Genomic DNA, 22,456 nt, shown 5'->3' with positions numbered 1-22,456 from the left:
CTTCGATTGGTTCACGGTTCACAGCAAAGCCGTGCTGCAGAAAAGTTGATTACAGGCGCACATGACGTGAAATATATATATAAACATTAAACTGAAGCGAAAAGTAACGAGGCTGTTTGTTTTAAAAATGTAAGGAATAGAAAGTACAGATACTTGTGTGAAAATGTAATGAGTAGAAGTCAGAAGTAGGCAGAAAAATAAGTAATGGAGTAAAGTATAGATACCTAAAAGTGTACTTAAGTACAGTAACGAAGTATTTGTACTTCGTTACTTGACACCTCTGCTCACAGTCACAGGAAGACCGTTCACAGAGCGGCGCAAGATAAGAAAAAGCTCTTCATCCACCACACCATGGAACCAGTTTGCATCCTGGATGACAACCTCTCAGGCTGACAACTGGTGCATGCCCACCTCTCAGAAGTAAACATCCATCTGCTGCAGCCAGGTGAAGCTCGGGCATCCTCTTGGTCTTCTCTGTACAGTAAATTTTGCAGACTAAAATATACTCTGCCAGGATAAAATTTGGTCCCAGTCCAAATAGAGTTAAATATACTCTATCACAGTGCTAAATCAATTCTATCACAGTGTAAAATCATGCTGTGAATGACTCTTATTGGAGCTGAGTGTATTTAACTCTGTTTGGACTGGGACCAAATGTTATCGTGGCAGAGTATAAATTACTCTGCAAAATTTACTGTGTAGCCTCTGGGATCCTCAAAACTGAGGCGTCTGCATGCTGCATCATGCACAGAGAAATGTGCCATATAGCCAAAATTTCTGTTTAATCATTCCTTACAATGTATGTGATACTGCTCTGAACCTCCCAAAGTAACTGGTTGCTTGAAACAAAGTTATTCCAGCTTTACCTAAAGGTAATACCTCACGGGGCTGGGACAGCCTACTAACGGCATCAGTTCGGTGTGAGGTTCACAGCCGTTCACCGTCCCCGAGACTGAGGTGAGGGGACTCCCTCGCCAAATCTTCATGCGGGCATCTCGTACCCCTCATCACGTCATCTGTGTGACTCAGAACTTGCGAGGGGTTGACACACACTTTCCCTTTTATATGATCGGAGAGAAACAGTGCTTCTGGAAGCGAGTGAACACTTCAGGAGCCTCCAGTCAGGCTGGTCTGCAGCCGGTCTGCATACAGATACACTATTTGATGGCCAAGACCAGGAAGTAAATGAAAACCTTGATCTTAGTCTTGATCCAGGATAATCACAAACCCAGAGGCTCTGATTCTCCACTTACAATCAGGGCATCCACTGATTTCACAAAGATCACAGCATCATCCACAAAGTCAAAGTTAATAAACCTTTCCTCACCAAAAAAAGGTACAACCCCAATTCCAATGAAGTTGGGGCATTGTGTAAAATGTAAATAAAAACAGAATACAATGATTTGCAAATACTCTTCAACATATATTCAATTGAATACACCACAAAGACAATTAGTGTCCTCAGTTCCCAAATGCTTATTGAGTGTTGTTAGAAGGAAAGGTGATGTAACACAGTGGTAAACATACAACTGTTCCAGCTTTTTTGAAATGTGTTGCAGGTATCCATTTCAAAATGAGCAAATATTTGTACAAAAACAAGAAAGTTTATCAGTTTGAGCATTAAATATCTCGTCTTTGTGGTGTATTCAATTGAATATAGGTTGAAGAGGATTTGCAAATCATTGTATTCTGTTTTTATTTACATTTTATACAACATTCCAACTTCATTGGAATTGGGGTTGTATCTAAATCCATAACCCAACCCAACACCCAGCCCATGTGAGGACTGAAGTGTAGGATCAAGAAAAATACATGACAACATGACAAAAATTCAGTCTTTGCCTCCCCTCCATAAGCACTCACAGTATCTGTATATAAGCTGCCTACAATGCCCAGTAACTTCTTGAGGATCCCACAAATTGTCACAGAGAACAGCAGCCTGTATTAATATTTAGTGTTAAAACAAAATAAAACCTGCCTGCTTTCTTCGTCACTCACATCTTTTTTTCTCCTTCTTGCCTTTGCCCTGTTCATCATCTCATGCACTCTTCTTGCACCCTTCTCTGCTGCATCTCCCCTGAGCAGGGCATATGGCCTATCGCCATAGTAACAGACAGCCATGACAGGTGGAGAAAGCAGGTAGTGCTGCAATGCATGACTCCCCCTGGGACTGCGGAATGCCGGCACTGTAGAATGAGAATGAACGGGGCGTGCTTGTTCTCGTCCGGCCGTCTCCTACGTATGTCGTGTATGTTTCATTGACAGCTCATGACGGGAAGCGTCCGCGCCTCATCTGTATTCCACAGCAAAGCCACACTGCCATTGTTACAGCGTGCAGGCTGGATGGAAGCGAACGGGGATTTAAGCACATCCTGTGTTTGTGTGTCATCGGTCCACAAGGTCAGATTTGATCCGGCCCGATCTGCTTCAAGTCCACAAGGGACAGTAAAGTTAGTAAAGACCCGTAAATATTCTGTTTAAAAATGCAAATAATTCTCAAAAAAAAAAAAAATCCAGTTACTGAACAGCACAAACGTGCTTGTGCACCCTCAACCCACTACTCCACTTATCCGTGAGGGATTTCTTGCACATCTGACCACTGCAGTACTTGTGCACGTGGTAGCAGCACAGGACAAAAGCAAGAGGTTGACTTTTTCAGAGCTGGGTGTACATTTCTCTGAAGATGAACGTGGAAGATTTCTGGGTGGTAGGCAGCAGTAAAGAAGAGGAGCAATCAGCAGGACATGGGGAGTTCAATACCTGCTTTCGGGGGGTCATGGGTATGTGAAGACTGAGGGTTAAAGGTCAGAGAAGGGAAATAAGATCAAAACTCACCATGAGCAAACATACGGCTGACTCGGGAATAAGTTGGACAGCCATGATGCGGTCCTCCTTGGGAAGAGGGACGGTCTTGAATTTCCTCGAATGATCGTTTTCCTCTTCTTCCCACTCTCTCACCTCAGTCCAGATGAAGTGTTTGTGTGGTATTCCCTTTTAGAGCCACACTCTCTGGAGATCCTGTGACTCTTCAGATTCTGTGGAAAGCAATCCCTCTTATCCAGTTCTTTGATCTGACAGGAGAGCTGACCCCCTCCCTGCCCTCACTCACCCCTTTCACTTTAAAACGTGTCCTGAACAGCCTGCACGCACACCCACACCTCCCCTTAACCCCCCGTAACACTGGTACCCACTGCTACAAGTGCATCTCTCTCTGCTGCCACAAAGCACATCCAGGCGTACACGTGGTGTTTTTGGCTCTCCGCTTTCTTCCCAGTTCGTCCTATCGCTGCTCCGCAGTGGTGGGATCGAAGACAGAAGCTGCTCACCTCTTCAGCTCTCTTTGCACTAATCCCCTGTCAGGAGTAAAGAGGTAAGCAGATGGTTTGAAGAGGATCGAGGGTGAGTTACCAAGAGATGGAGATGGAAGCGCATCCACCGGCGTGCCAGACTATGCTGAGCATAAATAAAAGGTGGGTGGAGAAGAGGGAGGGGAGAGATTAATGTAAAACGGAGAGAGCAAGCGCAGACCGTGTCTACCGACGCCGGCTGGAACAGTACGGGAGCATGGGATGTGAGAAAATACACCTCAGCTGACTTAATGAAATGGATGACTGCATATACACAAATGGATGTGCACATGTAGTTTTAAATCTACAGCTAACATCATCGTATCCACAAGCACATGCGCTACACATTGCACAATAAGTGTTTTTTTTATTTTAAACCAATATTGAGCATTAATAATTTATACAGAAAGCTGTTTGAGCGTGGCTTTTGTCTGGCATGCAGACAGAGATGTGAGTAAGCAAACCAAAGTCTATGCATGCATGATAAATGTTTAACGATGCACGACGCCTGGAGGAATGGCAGCCTTAAATATTGGGAATATATCAGTCCATCCATGGCGTGCATGTGTGAACATTTGCATATTTGTGGAATACTGTGGCAAATATTAGCCATGAATTTAAAGAAAGATCATAAAGCATAGCTGTTGAAAAAAATTATGAAAAGCTGTTAAACATCAAGTGATTGGTGTTTCCTCAGTTGGGGGTGTTTCTGTGCTTTTCCTCCATAGTGCATGGTGCAAATCATTGTTTGTACCAGTGTATCTTTTTATAATGAAGATTGAACAAGAAATCATATTATCCCTCAATGGTATGGATTCTATCACCACATTGGCTTCTTTTTGCAGTGTTTTTTTTTTTTTTTTTTTTTTGCAGGTTGGGTCATTAATCAGCAAATACGTTTTTTGGGTCAGATGGGGTGTGAATTGGCTCCCATGATGGCTTGGGTGGGTATGGATGCTTTAAAAAAAAAAAAAAACCTTGACCCATGCATCACTACTCAGCACATCTTGTTTGAACTCCATTGTGTTGGTGTACACATCTGAGAAAAAATTAGTCTCACTGTCCAAATTCTTATACAGGTGCTTGTCATATAATTAGAATATTATGAAAAAGTTGATTTATTTCAGTAATTCCATTCAAAAAATGAAACGTATATTATATTCATTCATTCCACACAGAGTGATATAGTTCAAGAGTTTATTTCTTTTCATTTTGATGATTATAACTGACAACTAATGTCCATTCAGCTACTCACGTTTTTGTGTTCGGGGTCGCCACAGCAGATACAGCCAGATCCGCATTGATATTTGGCACAGGTTTTACGCCGGATGCCCTTCCTGATGCAACTCCAGTGTTACCTGGAGGAACACACACAGCCGCTTGTGTTCCAAAGAAGTCTCCCATCCAAGTACTAACCAGGTCCCGCACTGCTTAGCTTCTGAGATCTGACGGGATCAGGCTTACACAGAGCAGATTGGCTGCTGAAAATCCCAAATTCAGTATCTCAGAAAATTAGAATATTAGTTAAGATCAATAAAGAAGGATTTTTAGAAATGTTGGCCAACTGAAAAGTATAAACATGAAAAGGATGAGCATGTGCAGCACCCAGTACGTAGTTGGGGCTCCTTTTGCCTGAATTACTGTAGCAGTGCGGCGTGGCATGGAGTCGATCAGTCTGTGGCACTGCTCAGGTGGTATGAGAGCCCAGGTTGCTCTAATAGCGGCCTTCAGCTCTTCTGCATTGTTGGGTCTGGCGTGTCACATCTTCCTCTTCACAGTACCCCATAGATTTTCTATGGGGTTAAGGTCAGGCAAGTCTGGTGGCCAATTAAGAACAGGGATCCCATGGTCCTTAAACCAAGTACTGGTAGCTTTGGCACTATGTGCAGGTGCCAAGTCCTGTTGGAAAATGAAATCTGCATCTCCATAAAGTTGGTCAGCAGTAGGAAGCATGAAGTGCTCTACAACTTCCTGGTAGATGGCTGTGTTGACCTTGGACCTCAGAAAACACAGTGGACCAACACCAGCAGATGACATGGCACCCAAACCATCACTGACTGTGGAAACTTTACACTGGACCTCAAGCAACATGGATTCTGTGCTTCTCCTCTCTTCCTCCAGACTCTGGGACCTTGATTTCCAAAGGAAGTGCAAAAGTTACTTTCATCAGAGAACATAACTTTGGACCACTCAGCAGCAGTCCAGTCCTTTTTGTCTTTAGCCAAGGCAAGATGTCAAGTTAGCGGTCTTCCCCATTACTGTGTAGCTGACAGAACTAGACTGAGAGACCAGTTAAAGACCTTTGCAGGTGTTTTGAGTTAATTAGCTGATTAGAGTGTGCCACCAGGTGTCTTCGATATTGAACCTTTTCACAATATTCTCATTTTCTGACATACTGAATTTGGGGTTTTCATTAGCTGTCAGTTATAATCATCAAAATTAAAAGAAATAAACACTTGAAATATATCAGTCTGTGTGGAATGAATGTATACACTATACAAGTTTCTCTTTTTGAATAGAATTACTGAAATGAATCAACTTTTTCATGATATTCTAATTATATGACCAGCACCTGTATACGCACATAATTCTTCTCCCCTGTGGCTCCCTTTGCCTTTAAAAACAAATTATTTATAATCAGTGTCAGACCTTTGACTGGTAAGGTATCTCACATTTTTACAAGCGCATCATGTTGATGAATTAATTTTGTGTGAATTGTTATTATTAATGTTGTTGGAGATGGGATCATGTAATGATGACACGACTACTTGGCACCCAAACAGATTTTGCATGGACAGTGTGAATCATGATTCATGAATCTGCCTGTTGTTTGTGCGTATGCACCAAATTCAGTTTGGAGAACAGTGGTCCCTCATTTATCACGGGAGTTACGTTCTAAAAATAACCCGCAATAAGCGAAATCCGCGAAGTAGTCAACGCTATTTTTTGCAATTATTATAGATGTTTTAAGGCTGTAAAACCCTCACTACACACTTTATACACTTTTCTCAAACAGGCATTAACATTTTCTCACTTTTCTCTCTTGTGTAAACACTCTCTTTTTTCTTCTGGGCGAGAAGATTATAAACAGACACACGCAGCACACAATGTGCGTGCTCTCCCTTCGCTCACTGCCTCCGGAGGTACGGATGCGGGACCTGCAAAGAATCCAAGTCCTCTCTCGGTGGCTACGGAGCTCTGCGGCTGCGGTCAACATCCGCATCAAAACAGCGAGTGTAGTGTCTGGACCTGTTGCCACATTTGGCGCAGCTCCGCGCAGCAGACAGGAGGGCGGTGTGGGTGGCCCCCTGCTGCGTTTACCGAGCCCGCAGACTCAGTAAGCGCAGAGCAATCGCAGTGCCGAACGGTGCCACAACCGGAACACAATGCGCTGTTAAAAAAAAAAAAAAGCATGCAAAACTGCACAAGAAAATCCGCAAAACTGCAAGGCCGCAAAAGGTGAACCGCGTTATAGCAAGGGACCACTGTATTCGGCTTTCTTGGAGTCCTTGAATGAAGTCCTGTATGGGGCTCCGCTGGGGGACTCCACTGTTCTGTTGGGCGACTTCAATGCACATGTGGACAATGACAGAGACACCTGGAGAGGTGTGATTGGGAGGAACGACCTCTCCGATCTAAACCTGAATGGTCGTTTGTTATTGGACAATTAATGTCCTCAGTTCCCAAATGCTTATTGAGTGTTGTTAGAAGGAAAGGTGATGTAACACAGTGGTAAACATACCACTGTCCCAGCTTTTTTGCAACGTGTTGCAGGCATCCATTTCAAAATGAGAAAATATTTGCATAAAAAACAATAAAGTTTATCAGTTTGACCATTAAATATCTTGTCTTTGTGGTGTATTCAATTTAATATAGGTTGAAGAGGATTTGCAAATCATTGTATTCTGTTTTTATTTACATTTTACACAACGTCCCAACTTCATTGAAAGTGGGGTTGTACGAATAAGTATAAATCAGGGCAAATCACAGCGGAACAGCTCATATGAGCAAGCTATGAAAACATCGAGCCGACGAGCAGGCGTGAACAAACCTGCTGCGACGGTTTCGTGTATGCAATAGTGTCATGCACAAGCGTGCACGACACTGTTGCAGCGGGAACACAGTGCGAGAGGTTGGTAAGGTTAGACCTTACTTGAGTGAAGCGCCTTGAGGCAACTTTGTTGTGATGTGGCGCTACATAAATGAAATAAATTGAAATTGAGCAGCTGGAGCATGTGCAACCACATTGCGCAGCTGCTGTGAAAAAATAAATAAATACATGCCACCCACAGGATTCGAACCTGCAATTTCAAAAGTTCCAATTGCCAGCCAGAAACTTTACCACTGCGCTACCATCACTGTCCTGTAAAAGGTGTGGAAAAATGCCTGAAATCAGTGCTGGGCACAGCTAACTGAAAAGTTAGCTTCGATAACCATTAATCCGATAACTGAAAAGTTATCTTTTATGACGATAAACCGATAAACTGCTAAAAAAATGTATCTTTATTACAGATAACTTTTATTCGGAAGTGGCCACATCAGATTGCACTGTCAGCTTCTGATAAACCAGTTTCAGTTTCATTTTTCCCTGCTGGGTAAATTCAAGGATCACAAACATATAAGAACGCACAAAAAAATAAATAAATAAATGAAAAAATAAAACCCCAAACACTGTCATCATCTTCCAAAAGCAGTAAAACACAGTATTAGAAATCATGGTTTATCTCGTTATTATACACATGTCATTTATGAACTAAAAAGCTGCTGCTTCTTTTTAAACACTATCAATCCTGTGGCTTAAACAACTGAAATACGTCTATTAATGCATTGATTGGCAAAGTAAAATACACATAGTACATATAAATTCTTACCTGTTAGTTTCAGTGGGATTCATCTGAATAAATAATCCACATAAAGTGTACTTTTTAAAAAAAAAATCCAAAACAGTGTCTAAACGTGAAGAAAAGTCTCTCCCTCTGTACACACAGCTGCACCATGAGAGCTCCTTTCCCCCATTGAGTCTTGGTGATTAAATTACAGCCACAAAGAAATAAATTAATGTTAAAATTACTCCGTTTTGTTTTTGAGTCTACCGGACAAGTCACTATAACGTCCAAAGTGAATGATGACGTCATCAGCAAGCGACAGGCAGCCAGTCTGCTACAAACACACAACAACGGACTACAATGTTTCATTTTAGGGTTTACAAATGTTTCTGACAGTGAAACTTTGCTCACTTTATCAGCAAAAAAAAAAGTTATCGGACTGAAAGTTATCGGAACTAAATTTACTGGAAGATAATTGTTCCAATGATGGTTTTAAAATTTATCTGAAACGCTAATCTGACAGCAAAAACATTAGGTTCGATAATTAGCTGCTATCACATTAGTGCCTGAAATCCACAAGGTCATAAACATATTTTTAAAAAAAGAGAAAAAAGTGCCATGATAACGGCATCTGTTACAGTGTACTTCTGCTGATACATGACAAAGTGGCATATTTTTTGCATTGTTGGCTTGTAATATACTGCAGTCCTGTGGCACTGTGCTCACAGGACACGCATGTCCTGTCAGACAGATGTGACATTCAGATCGCCTGCTGCATGTCCACATGAACTGACGGTCTGTTTCAGCTGGGGCAGCCTGTCAATGTGCGCACTCTCCAGCCCATCGCAAAAGCAATATATGTTTTTATATATTTCCACGTGAGGACAGCAAGCACACACACACACGTAAGTGTCCATCAAAACATGGTACATGTTCTTCAGCTGTGATGTCCAGGGCCAGAGATGTCAACAGCTCCTGCTGTTGGCAGCCAGCCACGCCCCCTGTCCATTCAGCGCACAGACCAAGGTGTCATTCTGTGATCAGATGAGGCACCTCGCCTGCGGGGGGGGGGGGTTGGTGAACCACACACACGCACGCACGTGTTGGGGGGAGCAGGAGGAGCGTGCAAAACACATCCACACATGTCACCACGTGTACTCATTTGTGGGGGCACTAAAACAAATTTCACCGCCAGCCGTAAGTGATTGTCTACTGATTGTTGTCACGCTAATAACATGAATGGCCACACATTTTCTAAGTGCCAAGCGAGCAGTGTTAGATGTGTGTGCGTGTCCCCTGGAATTTGGCTGACAAATCGAATGGGCTCTCACAGTGCACACTCTTTCAGCCGCTGGTGTGTGCAAATAGTTGTACCAACAGGTGTACGAGGCATCGGAGGCAGCTCTGATTTTACACACATTGCATATGATTCCTGCTTCATGCGCACTTCATGCACATTTCGACCACATTTGTACTATGTTTGAAGGGGCCCTAACATTTGTATTTTGAAATCAACATTTAGAAATTTCTTGTTTTCCTGACATACTTATGAAGACAATATGCCATAAACCACATTTATATTGAAACAACTGGGTGCACGAGACTTTAGCACAGTACTGCATGTGTGTACCTCTGTCCATGTGTGTTTTTGTACAGTATTACTGTAGTATTTTCACTACTTGCTCACAGCTTGCATCTTACACAATCTGTCACCTGTAAATTTTGTGCTCTTATGAGATATCTTTTTAGTTTTAGAAAAAAATGTGCTTTTGAGAAGCATCCTTATTGTGGTATTTTACTCATTCTCCCTAACACGATTTGGCAGAAAGTTGTCGTACCCTGTGATGATTGTCTGGCACTTCATTAATATTGCTAACATCGATCACATTATCAAACCTTAATGCTTTAAGTAATCTAGCCAGGTTTCTTGCTCTCTCAAAGTGCTTTTACTTAGCATTATTTTTAATATAATTATAAAAATTAACAAAGAATTTAGAATTTAATAAATGGCTATGTCTTGACAAGGCGGCAGTGGTCGGGGTGGGGGGGAGGATCGTCTTACAATTGGGGTTGTTTTATGTTCAGACCAGTACAGTAATTATACTGTGATTTAACACCAAACTACTGGAGTAAAACTTAATTATTTGTTTATATATTTATCTACATATTTTGGAGTTATTTTATTTTACTGTTGTGTATTGCAAAATATATATTTCTTTCTTTCTTTCTTTCTTTCTTTCTTTCTTTCTTTCTTTCTTTTCCTCCCATCCACAGTGTTCATAAAATTTCACCATAGGAAAAAGTAAACACTGACGAGTATGTGCAAATAGGAAAGTGCTGCATGTTGAGGCTCCACCCCTCATGGAAGGAAAGCGCTTGCATTACAAGGGGAAGGAAACCAGAGCTTCTACCGTCTCACTTTTCTGCAGATCCAGAAGCATGATCAGGAAGAAATTCTGATTGTTCATACAGACACTTTAACTGAATATTGTGGTGAGTACAAGCCAGATTTCTAACAAGACTATGAGAGAGAAACACAGGTCTGTGTCGGTTTTTGTAAATAGTAGAACGGGAAGTATAAAAGAACATTCCTAAACAGTCATTGTTGCTGCTGTGATTATTTCTTTTGACTTTTACTAGATTTGAGGTGACCTTTGCCCTGCCGTAGTACAGCAAGAGATGGCGCAGCGGAGGCACAATACCTACAAGACTTTACCAGTTGGTGATGACAGCCTGCGGAACTGGAGCGTGGCCGGCCATGGAGGCTTTGGTTACGTCTACAAGGCCAGACACAAGGACTGGGGCTTTGATGTGGCAATTAAGCTGTTGCGTGATGGTGTTGGGTAAATAAATATCAGCAAAGTCTCCCTTCCCTAGAGCACTTCATTTAAAGGGGTCATTTTGTGCAAAATAGTGCATCTGGTTGTGGTTTCACTTTTTAAAATGTCCAAATACTGTAGATGGCTTCACATTATCAGGGTTTTGTGCTGTGGGCATTACCTTGGTCTGCCTAGCCTAAGATGTTTTCCACCCCAGAGCTGTCTGTTGCACCATATTTCCTTGTGCTTTGCATCTATCGCTGAACATTGCTAACTTTTGGTGTCTTGTCATTACCAACAATGCAATGTGATGCTTGCTGAAAGTGTTGGAAGCGATACTCTGAGTATCTAAGCAAAAATGTACTGAACAAAAATTAGACATCAAAGTTGGGTCTAAATACTTTTAAAGCAATCGATTACAAATAAAAAGTCATTGATTAAAATTACATTTACAATTACTGTTGTTATTGGAAGAGGAACCGGTTAAACATACAATTATTTTTGCAGTTAACATTTTTTGCTAATGTTAAACATCTGATACCAGTTAGCAGGAACTGCTCATACGGGTAATTAAGACATCAGTCACTTTTGCAGTTGGCTTGATTACAAAGCAATGACAGCAGATCTTTGAGCAGATCTGTGCAGTGGCCAGAGGTCTTCAAAATTCTTTGTTTCAACAACAAACAAAAGAACTCAATTAAAAATCCATGAATTCATGCCCTGTCCACACAGAAGTGTTTAGGCATATTCGCAAAAGTTCTGTATCATATTAACATTTCGCGCACATGGAGCCGGCGTATACAGTGGGCAAAAACACCGTTTTCTTTGAAAGCAGGTCTGCTGAAAATGCCAGATTTGTGTTTTCATGTGTACCTTTCTAACCACAGCTGTTTACAATGAATGATGTTGTTAACAGTGTAATTTAACATACTTTTTTGGTCCTGGTTTGATTCTTAATTTGATTTATTTTCATCTCTAGCAGAATGCTGAAGTAGTGAATAAATGGAATACTGTGGTGCAAATAAAATAATTGCAGAAAGGACTTTCAGCTTTTAAAATGTTATTTTTTCTTCTTCTTGGTGGTGGGACAAAATGACGGCGCCCTCCAGCTCAGGCTGAGGTACGCACCTGTTGCAGACGAGCACTGAGGGATGTCTTTAAAAATGCTGCGTTCACAAGCAATTTCCACGATAAGGAATTAAAGTATTTCCAGACGTCATCTTTGAATGCAAGGGCATCTTATGTGGATAACAGTTTTGGCAGGCTGCGATGATAAATCTGGCTGAAAGGACTCAACAGGTCAGAATAAAAGACTTTATATTTACTCTGTGTGCTGCTTTGTAAAGTTCTAGCTTCTGCTGCTATACTGATTAGCTCCTTACACCGGTTATGCGCATGCTCAATGACTTCTTCCTTATTTTTTTGTGGAAGTATTACAGTGCCACATACAGACCTGGCATATGTGCTACAGCATTTTCAGGCAGTTAGAGCCTTTTCATAAGGATGGAGATATTTCTTGAAATGGTACCGAACTCTTTTTGAAAATCACGAAGAAAAAAATTGGACAGGGAAAGTTCCATTTCCGTGTGGACAAGGCCTCAGTTAATGAGTTGGTCAGTGCTAACAACAATGGACAATCAGTTAATGAACATGTATCTTTCCACAACATTGAAAGTTTGATGAAAATATTCATTAGTCCAATATACCAAAAGTATTTGAAAAGTAACAGAAAAAGTAGTTGTTCCCAAATTAACTTTTCAAAAACAAATCAATTATAATTACAAGTACTTCCCAGGATTAAAAGTAATCGATTACAGGTTCAATTACTTGAAAAAGTAATTGTCATTGCAATTACTTCAAATGCAATTACTTTTGGACCCAACTCTGTTGGAGGTTGTATTTTGCCTTGGTGGAAGTCTCCTAATCTTTGGCGATTGTAGTATATATTCCTGAAATATATTTGAATATTGGAGTTGAAAATGTGAATACATGTTTATGGGTAGCAAGAAAGACAAACCAGAACTTTTTCAATGATTTTGTTCACATGCTTTTTATCAGTGTGAATACGGCTTATGATACTGCATGTAGAAATGATCCTGATATAAAGAAAAGTTATGTCTGAACTGGCTCGATTTAGACTTCTATGACATATGTAAGGGCCCCTTCACACATAACATGAATGAGGCCGAATGGCGCATGGAGGATTTGAATGGCACACATGAAAAATCGGAGCTGCACTCGAACGTCTTGTACAGCAGTCGGCACAACCATTTGATCACAGCACATGCACTCCACATTTGCACCGCGTTCGTGCTGGAAACCCAATCAAACAGCATGGAGATGAGGTTGCACTGCTATCTGACTGTGGGCGCAACATTCGCACAGCATGTCATATGCAGGTCGGACTATTCGGACTGTGGTCGAGGGGCTGCACGAAATGATCGGCTGTGTCGAACCCTGGCCAAATGTCGTGAACGAGCCAGCCTTCACACTAGTGGCCGAAAGAGGATGAATTGCGGGCAAATGCCCATTTGACCCACACTCGACCATAGTCGAGTTGCCACCCCTGGACTTCCATCAGCAGTCGCTGGGTGCTTAGAAAATGGGAGCCCATTTGCACGGCCAGCACAAGTGTAGTGCCCAGGACACCACTGTAGAGGTGCGGTCTAGGTGGCGACAGCTCAAAGGGTGGTTTATAAACATTTTATTGCTTCCACTGCTGTGACAGCGCAATGTGGTATCACACCTCTCACAGTGGTCACACTGTGTTTGTGCATGTGCACACAATTGTGCGCCAAACTGTCACTAAAGGATTGTACGGCATCCATACAGGGCTGTTCGACCATCTGTCCCTCCCAACTGCAGCTGGAATTTTTCAAGTTTTGCCCATTCGGCCTGTTTCGACCTATTTGGCCTCATTTTCCCAACTATGTCTTATGTGTGAAGGGGCCTTAAGAGAAGTCCATTTCAGGATTCCCGTTTGCTCTGAGACACCTCATACCTTCTGTCGGAGAAAATGGACAAGTTACTCCTCTCTGAAGGGAGAGGAGGCATGGTCAACAGCACCTCATTTTTCATTTCTCTCAGCAACAGAGCCATTTTTAGAGGCCTAAATTAATTTAATTTAATTTTTTTTTTTTTGCTTCAGGATTAATCGCCTCAGTGTTTGTGGGACAGTTTTGACTGTAAATTTGACACCTTAATTTTCTGCAATAGTGGATCACATGACCCCTTTAAATTTTTAAGTAAGACACAGATGAAATTAAACAACAGTGTTTCTTATCAATCATCTTCTAATGTCCCCAATCCTTGCTTAATTCCAGCTCCATACCAAAGGATCAGGCACTGTGGAAAGAAGCAAACCACATGGATGATGTATCCTGTGAGTTTGTACTGAGGGTTTATGGAATGTACCAAGGTTGTCCACCTGGGAGTGGATTCTCCAGTCAGCAGGGAATAGTCATGGAGTACATGAACAGAGGATCTATTCAGACCCTGCTGACAGACCTTTCTGGTCCGCCACCTTGGCCTCTGGTCTTCCGCTTGGCCCATCAAGTGGCTCTTGGGATGAACTTTCTCCACTCAAGGAATCTTTTGCACCAGGACCTAAAGCCAAGTAATGTCCTGTTGAATGATGACCTCAATGCCAAGGTAACACCATTTCACTGACCTTAGTCAGAACATTCAAGTCTCACTCTATAATACTGTTCATGTGACTGCTAATTTTCCTAAGATCTGGCAAACTTCAGAATGTACACGATGAATTGTTAAAGCAATACCTCATAAGCAATGAAAGCTATCTTCTTGTAATTCAACAGATTTAAAGGGCATACAATGCATCCAGAAAGTATTCACAGCACTGCACATTTTCCACATTATTTATGCTACAACCTCATTTCAAAATGGATGAAATTCTTTTTCCCCCTCAAATTCTACACACAATGCCCCATAATGACCATGTGAAACATTTTTTTTTTCAATTTTATTACAAATAAAAAATAACTACAAAATCACACGTACATAAGTATTCACACCCTTTACCATGAAGCTCAAAATTGAGCTCAGGTGCATCCTGTTTCCACTGATCATCCTTGAGATGTTTCTACAGCTTAATTGGAGTCCACCTGAGGTAAATTCAGTTGATTGGACATGATTTGGAAAGACACACAGCTGTCTACATATAAAGTCCCACAGTTGACAGTGCATGTCAGAGCACAAACCAAGCATGAAGTCAAAGGAATTGATTGTAGACCTCCAAGACAGGATTGTATTGCGGCATACCTGAGCTCAATTTTAAGCTTCATGGCAAAGGCTGTGAATACTTAAATACGAGGTCTATTAGAAAAGTATCCGACCTTATTATTTTTTTCAAAAACCATATGGATTTGAATCATGTGTGATTACATCAGACATGCTTGAACCCTCGTGGGCATGCGAGAGTTTTTTCACGCCTGTCGGTTACGTCATTCGCCTGTGGGCAGTCTTTGAGTGAGGAGTGGCCCACCCTCTCATTGTTTTTTTCATTGTTTAGGAATGAGACTGCTGCTTTGTTTGATCAAAATTTTTTCATATCTGTAAGGCACAACTGAGTGGACACCATTCGATAAATTCAGCTGGTTTTCGGTAAAAATTTTAACGGCTGATGAGAGATTTTGGTCTGGTAGTGTCGCTGTAAGGACAGCCCACAGCGCCTGACGGCGATCTGCGCGGCAGCATATCGCCGTTTCAAGTTGAAAACTTCCACATTTCAGGCTCTGTTGACCCAGGAAGTCGTCAGAGAACAGAGAACTTTCAGAAGAAGTCGGCATGAGGCGTTTATTCGGACATTCCATTGTTAACGGACATTTTGTAATGAAAGAACGTGCTTGCAGAGTCGCATGTCGGGCCGGACCCGACCGCGGGGGGTCGTGACAGGAAAAACACCTCCGTTGGAAACCTTAACGGGCAAGTTGGAACATGCCCAAGCTGTTAAACAATTTCTCAGTTACTCACTTGTTGAAAGCCATCAAAAGCCGCCTGAATTTTACAAATGGTTTTCAACACGGAGATGTTTTTCCTGTCGCGGTGCACACAGATTTTCCGAGTCGTCACGGAAATGACTCGGCGAATTTGCGCGCATGTCTTTCATTAAAAAATGTCCTTAAACAGTGGAATGTCCACATAAAGTCCTCATGCAGGCCTCTTCTGAATCTTCTCTGTTCTCTCACAACGTCCTGGGTGAATTAAGCCTTAAATTAGGATGTTTTCAGCTCGAAACAGGCCGACGACGGCGCCTGGAAGCGCTGCAGGACGTCCCGCTCCATGGGAAGTCCTTACAGCGACAGAAACACCCCATAATCTCTCATCAGCCGTTAAACTTTTCACTGAAAACCAGCTTAATTTCTCGAATAGTGTCCACTCGGATATTCCTCACAGGTCCAGAAAAATTTTGATAAAGCAACGCGCGCCGTCTCGAGCAGCGTGTGAAACAAAGGAATTCAGCCGAGAGGGCGGGACCACATCTCACTCAAGGCCTGCCCACAGGGAAATGACGTCACCGACACGCGTGAAAAAACTCACGCATGCACACGAGGGTTCAAGCATGATTGGTGTAATCGCATGTCATTCAAATCCATATAGTTAAAAAAAAATAAAAGGGTCGGTTTATTATCTAAGAGACCTCGTACATGTGGTTTCTTAAAAAACACAAACTTTTCTTCATGTTGTCGTTATGGGGTATTGTGTGCAGAATTTTAAGGAAAAAATGAATTTCATCTGTTTTGAAATAAGGCTGTAACATAAACAAAATGTGGAAAATGTGCAGTGCTGTGAATACTTTCTTGGTGAACTGTAGACAGATAGTTTATTACTGTCATTTTATGTTCCCATTAAAATGAAGTTTCCCACAGCCACTGCTAGTATATCAACGCAAAATACTAGCAGTGGTAATGATTCAGGTGATTCAAATTTAAAATGTTTACAAAGGGGTGGATGTTTTGGACAATTTTTTTTTTTTTTTTTTTTCTGTTACCTTTTGGTAACAGCTGGCTGTCTTTCTGTGGTAACAGCCAAATACCAAAATCAACTTCGCTCAGTTTCTGATGATGTGAGAACCTCAAAGCAGCTTAGAGATTGGAACTTTAAATTAGTAGTGGTTTGAATGATTGATAAATGACATGTTTCATTTTGATTGTAGATAGCAGACTTTGGTCTGGCCAGAATCTCTGCCAGTGCTTTGAACAACAGCAGTGAAATAATAGGAGAGAAAGGAGGATCTTACAAGTACATGCCCCCAGAAGCTTTCAGTCTCTCATATGAACCTGTCCGTGCTGCAGACAGATACAGGTACAAACTCAGCTCTGCACCTTTGTTAATGTATAAAAAAGTCACTTAAAATGTTTTCTTTCTTCGTCAGCTATGGTGTCCTCCTCTGGTCCATTATTTCTGGTAAAGAGCCATATCAAGGTAAATAAAGGTTATTTTCTCTTGTATGGAATTCATTATTCTTTTTTTTTATTCTGTTATTTAGTTTTAACATTTTATGCAATGTTGTTGCAGTATAATAATTTTCATCATTATTATTATAATAGTTTTATTATTATTATTGCATTTTCTAAATAATAACAACAATAATTATTATTTTTAATATAATATTTTCTAAACAAAATCTAATAAAGTGATTAACAGGGCAACTACAAAATACCAAAATAATTCTATTACATTAAACATGACAACTGGAGTACACACATTTGTAAATTTAGATATGAGGTAGAAGAAAACAAGCAAACAAACAAACAAAGATCACACATCATCTTCAAGCCAAATGAGAAAGTAAATTTTTCAAGATGCTATTGATTATGATGGATTCTTAATTCTTGAGAGGGCATATATTGACATATTTTTGTGCTATTATTTCAAAGAAATGTCTATTAATTATTTCATTTCCAATAGTATGAATAAACATAGGCCTACAGACACTGCTACTCTGTATGCTTTCACAAAATTTCAAGTCAATCAGATGAAAAATACTCAAAATTTAAGGTATACAAACAAACAAACCAACAGACAGACCAACAGAGTCTTGTTGAATGATTTTGACAAGACAAACAAGGGTGAAAACATAACCTTTGCCCAACTTCATTGGTGGAAGTAAGAAATCAATTGTTCAATCAGTTTACTGTATAGTAAATTATTAGTTTTAATATGCTAAAACAGCAGCTTTGCATGGACACACATGTAAAGGTGTGTGCATGTTTTTTATGCATCTCCACATTCAATCGTATGCAGGGGCGGATTACAGTATTGTGGCGTTACGAATCCCCAGAGGAGACAGACCAAATTGTGAGGAAATTGAGCAGCTGAAAGCAGATGGACTACAAGAAGTGGTTGTCCTCATGAAAAGCTGCTGGGATCAGAATCCATCAAAGAGACCTGTTTTTAAAGGTAGGTGTCTCTTATTGCTGTATCTTCTGATGGTTGTCCCCAACCTTAAACAGTGAAATAGCTGCTGTGTTATAAAGTTAGCACACATCCAAGTAACACAATGTGTTTTAAAGTGAAGCTTTTTGCTTTTTTTTTTTTCCTTGTTTTTTTGTAGACTGTCTTGTAATCACTGAGAGTGTGTTCTCTCGACACAAGAAGGACATTCCCATCGCTGTACATCAAGTCTTAACAAAGCTGGTAAGATTCATTATTATTTCAGAAAAATGTGAAATATTACTGGATTCTCATTCATAATGCATTAAACACTTCTAAATGGGTACAAATCTATTTTTCTTTGCTCCAGGAGTCCCCAGTTATTGATGAACTGATGATAAGTACAGCTTCTAACATTCCCTTTCAGGAAACAGGTACAAAGTACAGACTACATTTTACAGTCACATCCTGAACACAGTCAGAAGTGTTGCCAGAAGTGTTTTCACATTTGCTGTCATATCACTGTATAGCAGATGTGGGCCTTTTAATTTGAAATCTCTCTAAATTGTTTGAGTAGTCAGAGTTGTCCTGAACTCAGATACTATATCATCCATTCCCAGAAATTATGGTGCAAAGTGTTTTTATGCTTCACACTTGCTGTCATATTAAAGTATAGATGTGGGACTTTTAATTTGAATTTTCTCTAAATTGGTAAAATAGAAAATATTAATTTTTAGGATTTAGTTAGTCAGTGTTATCCTGAACTCAGCTATATCAGCCATTATCAGAAATTATAGCTCAAAGTGTTTTTATAGTACCTCAAGTTTCATGCTTGTGGTTATATTAGAGAACAGACATGAGACTTTTAGTTTGAAATTTCTCTAAATTGGAACTGTAAAAGTGTTTGTCAGGATATGGGGTAGTCAAAGTTGTCCTGAATGCAGCTATATTAGCCATTGCCAGAAATTATGGCGCTAAGTATTTTTATAACCCTGCATTTCAGGTGGCTCTGGGCCATCTCAGCGCATTTACTATTAAGGCTAGAATAAAGGGGCGGTCCAATTTTAGTGTTGGCTAGTTTGACAATGAAGGCATAATCGTCACCTCACTTCAGTTGTTTACAAGGATCAGGTGGTGCAGACTGACACTCCAGGTGGGTGCATGTTAACAACAACAACCAAAAAAAAAAAAAAAACCCTGACTCTGCATCAGACAGGCAACAGGAAAGACTCACACATGGAGGGAGGAAGATAAGGGCCATATTTTATTTGAGGAGAACATCATATCCTGAGTTTTTAGGAATGCAAACAGGTTTTTCACCCTCCTCTGTCTGCTGTCATTCAATGAATGGATATAAATTTATAATCTACTGTGTTCATGTTAATGTCTGCTGCAACCATCATCACAGTCACTTGCTCTTATATCTCTCAGAAAAGTCTTTACATCTGCTGTAATTCACCTAATGGCCACTCACCTCCACTTTTGACATTCCCCTTTTTTACTTTCCATCACTCTTTTACCAAAACATTCTTCATCTCTACTTATCAAATGTCCAGAATACCTCAAACTACTTTCACACACTTTCTTAGCTATTTCTCCTACTTTCACTATACCTTTGGTTCTCTCACTTCTTATTCTCTCCAGCTTTGTCATTTCACACACCCATCTCAGCCTTCTTGTTTGTGTCATATCCAACTTATTCTCATGCATTCCCTTCACTGTCCATGTATCAGAAAACCTTCGTTTAAAAAAAATGAAGATGGTTGTATTTGAAAATAATGTTGATAAAATGAGATTTTATGAAATTTTATTTCTCAACCACATACTAACACACTGTTGTATTATGGACCACAGTAAGCTTTTCTGACTGTCAGGTATTTTAATCAGGTTTTTTGGGCTCATGATCTTCAAACATTACATGCTGCTGCAACATATTTCATGGCTGCTTGAGAGTTGTTTGATGATTCTGCTACATTTGTCCATCAATGATGGACTCTCGATGACAATTGTCACCATTACTTTAGAGTTTGCATCACAGGTTCTGATTGCTTGTTAACTTACCTGACATTTGAGCCACATTCTTTTAAGGACAATGACTTTGTATCATCATTAAGTAGCACTGTAAGCTAGTTATGACCAAGAAACAAACCACCATGTTATATTTTGAACAATACAGTACATCAATTTTTATTGATGTAACACTCCTTTGTGGTTTCCACAACAGTGCAAAATGTAATGTAATATTGTCTTTGTCAGAACAGTCAGCGATGAATGATAGTGTGGATGCCATATTTGCTGAATCTCAAAGTTCTTCAAAACAGGTATGTGTAATTGTGACTTCAAAGTTTATCCCTGATGTATAAATTGAGATTCTTAGTCAGTTTTGCTTAACATTTTGAACCAGTTAATATTAATACATTTACTAAATATTTTCTTACGCATATTAGACTGAAAATACTTTCTACTTTCTTGACAGGTTCCTGTTAATGTGGTTACCCACAAAATCTGTGATGAGGAAAAAGGTGATTATTATTATTAATCGTAGTAGCAGTAGTAGTAGCAGGGGCACCGAAAAGGGGAGAATAAGGAGAATAATTCTAGGGGCCTATGATTGACAGGGTCCCAGAGAGGCTCCTAATACAATTATAATACTGACAAAATAATATGACAGTTATAAACTAAATGTGCTATCTTGGTCTACTCCATCAACCAATCCTGGATAAGCAGTTGATGATGTGTGTATGTATCTTGGTCTATGGCATTTCTGAAGGGTTAGACTCGTGCACAGTTCATCTAAATGCCTTTTTTATGTCTTAACCTTTTCATCTGAAACAGCAAAGTTTGTGGATGACAAAAGGGCAACGTTAATTCAGGACATTTCCAACGTGATGGCCATAACAGAAGAGTTGGGACGTATGGTTTATCCTGAAGTCTACTCAATGATCGAAGCAGAAAAGATACGCCAGACCAAAGTGAGATTGCTCTTTAACAACACACTTCACTCAGGAGGGGTAAAGGTCAAAGCAGCCTTCTTTGATGCCCTGAAGAAGCATGAGCCCTACCTTGTGGAGAGGCTAGGTAGCAATTCTTCTTACCAAAATAGTGAAGCTTTGTCACTGAAAAGTTGTTCAAATTTAAAATTACCGTTATTTGTCCTTCTAGGTGGCTGATTTCAGATGTCCAGGACAGATCTTCCTTCTTTATGCCTGATTACCGTTTTGACACAGTTCTCGCAATTTTGTATATTGAGTAGATTCTGCTAATACTTTGTCAATAAATTTGCTTATTTCTACAGTGTAACAACTGTGCAATTTTTTTAAATAAACATATTTTGCACTTTGGATTGATTGATTGGCTTGATTGAAAAAAAAGGAAAGCTGAATTGCACTTTTTGTGCCAGTGTTAATAGAGGTGTAATGCTTCTCTATTTTGGAGCACAAAGACAGACAGACAGAGAGACACAGAGAGAGACAGAGAAAGAGAGAGAGGGCTAGCAAAGGTAAGAGGCTTTTCTTGTCCAATCCCTCTGTATCTGTCACAAGCAGTCAGTCACCTGCAGATGATGCCAATGACGGCCAAGGCAACAAACTTATTCTATGGTCCCCGTTGATTATACAGTTTTAATGCTTAGAACACTGACACTGAATAATGCATTACATACTAGGGATGGCACAATGCCACTTTTTTATGTTCGATACAATACCGATACTAGAATCTTCAGTATCTGCAGATACCGCTACTAAATCACATACCTGTTACTCTGTCTAAAAACAACTGATCTGAATAAATATATTCATCTGGATGTAATCTGCTGACCTCCCCTTCTAACAAAACAACAATTCAAACTGTGAAACTTTAGACTATTCTAGTCTAAAGAAAGACATACATAGCCCACAACATGACTCAGATGCAGAAGAGAAGATTTGGCTTCTACAGTATTGGATTTTGTTTCTGTTTTTTTATTTCCAATATCTGAAACAGTAATTTTGGCAAATACAGGACCAATATGTATCTGAAATATCAGATTGTTACACCCCTACTATGTACTGAATAATACCCATATCATGCA

General features: G+C 40.3%; 1 protein-coding gene across 1 annotated transcript; it reads left to right on the top strand.

The window, feature by feature from the left end:
• The first annotated feature begins 10,527 nt into the window (after nt 1-10,527).
• LOC117515880 (receptor-interacting serine/threonine-protein kinase 3-like) lies at nt 10,528-22,094 on the top strand. The gene is made up of 12 exons (XM_034176647.1): nt 10,528-10,666; nt 10,814-11,016; nt 14,316-14,643; nt 17,168-17,316; nt 17,387-17,436; nt 18,259-18,414; nt 18,569-18,651; nt 18,758-18,821; nt 20,644-20,708; nt 20,864-20,909; nt 21,223-21,465; nt 21,550-22,094. Exons 2-12 carry the CDS (start codon nt 10,853-10,855, stop codon nt 21,555-21,557), a joined length of 1,356 nt encoding a protein of 451 aa, XP_034032538.1. The 5' UTR covers nt 10,528-10,666; nt 10,814-10,852; the 3' UTR covers nt 21,558-22,094.
• Nucleotides 22,095-22,456: the final 362 nt, after the last annotated feature.

This window comes from Thalassophryne amazonica, chromosome 8, assembly GCF_902500255.1.
Source record: "Thalassophryne amazonica chromosome 8, fThaAma1.1, whole genome shotgun sequence".
Classification (NCBI taxonomy): Eukaryota; Metazoa; Chordata; class Actinopteri; order Batrachoidiformes; family Batrachoididae; genus Thalassophryne; species Thalassophryne amazonica.
The sequence above is the reverse complement of the archived record's forward strand: the minus strand, read 5'-3'. Positions and strand labels throughout refer to the sequence as shown.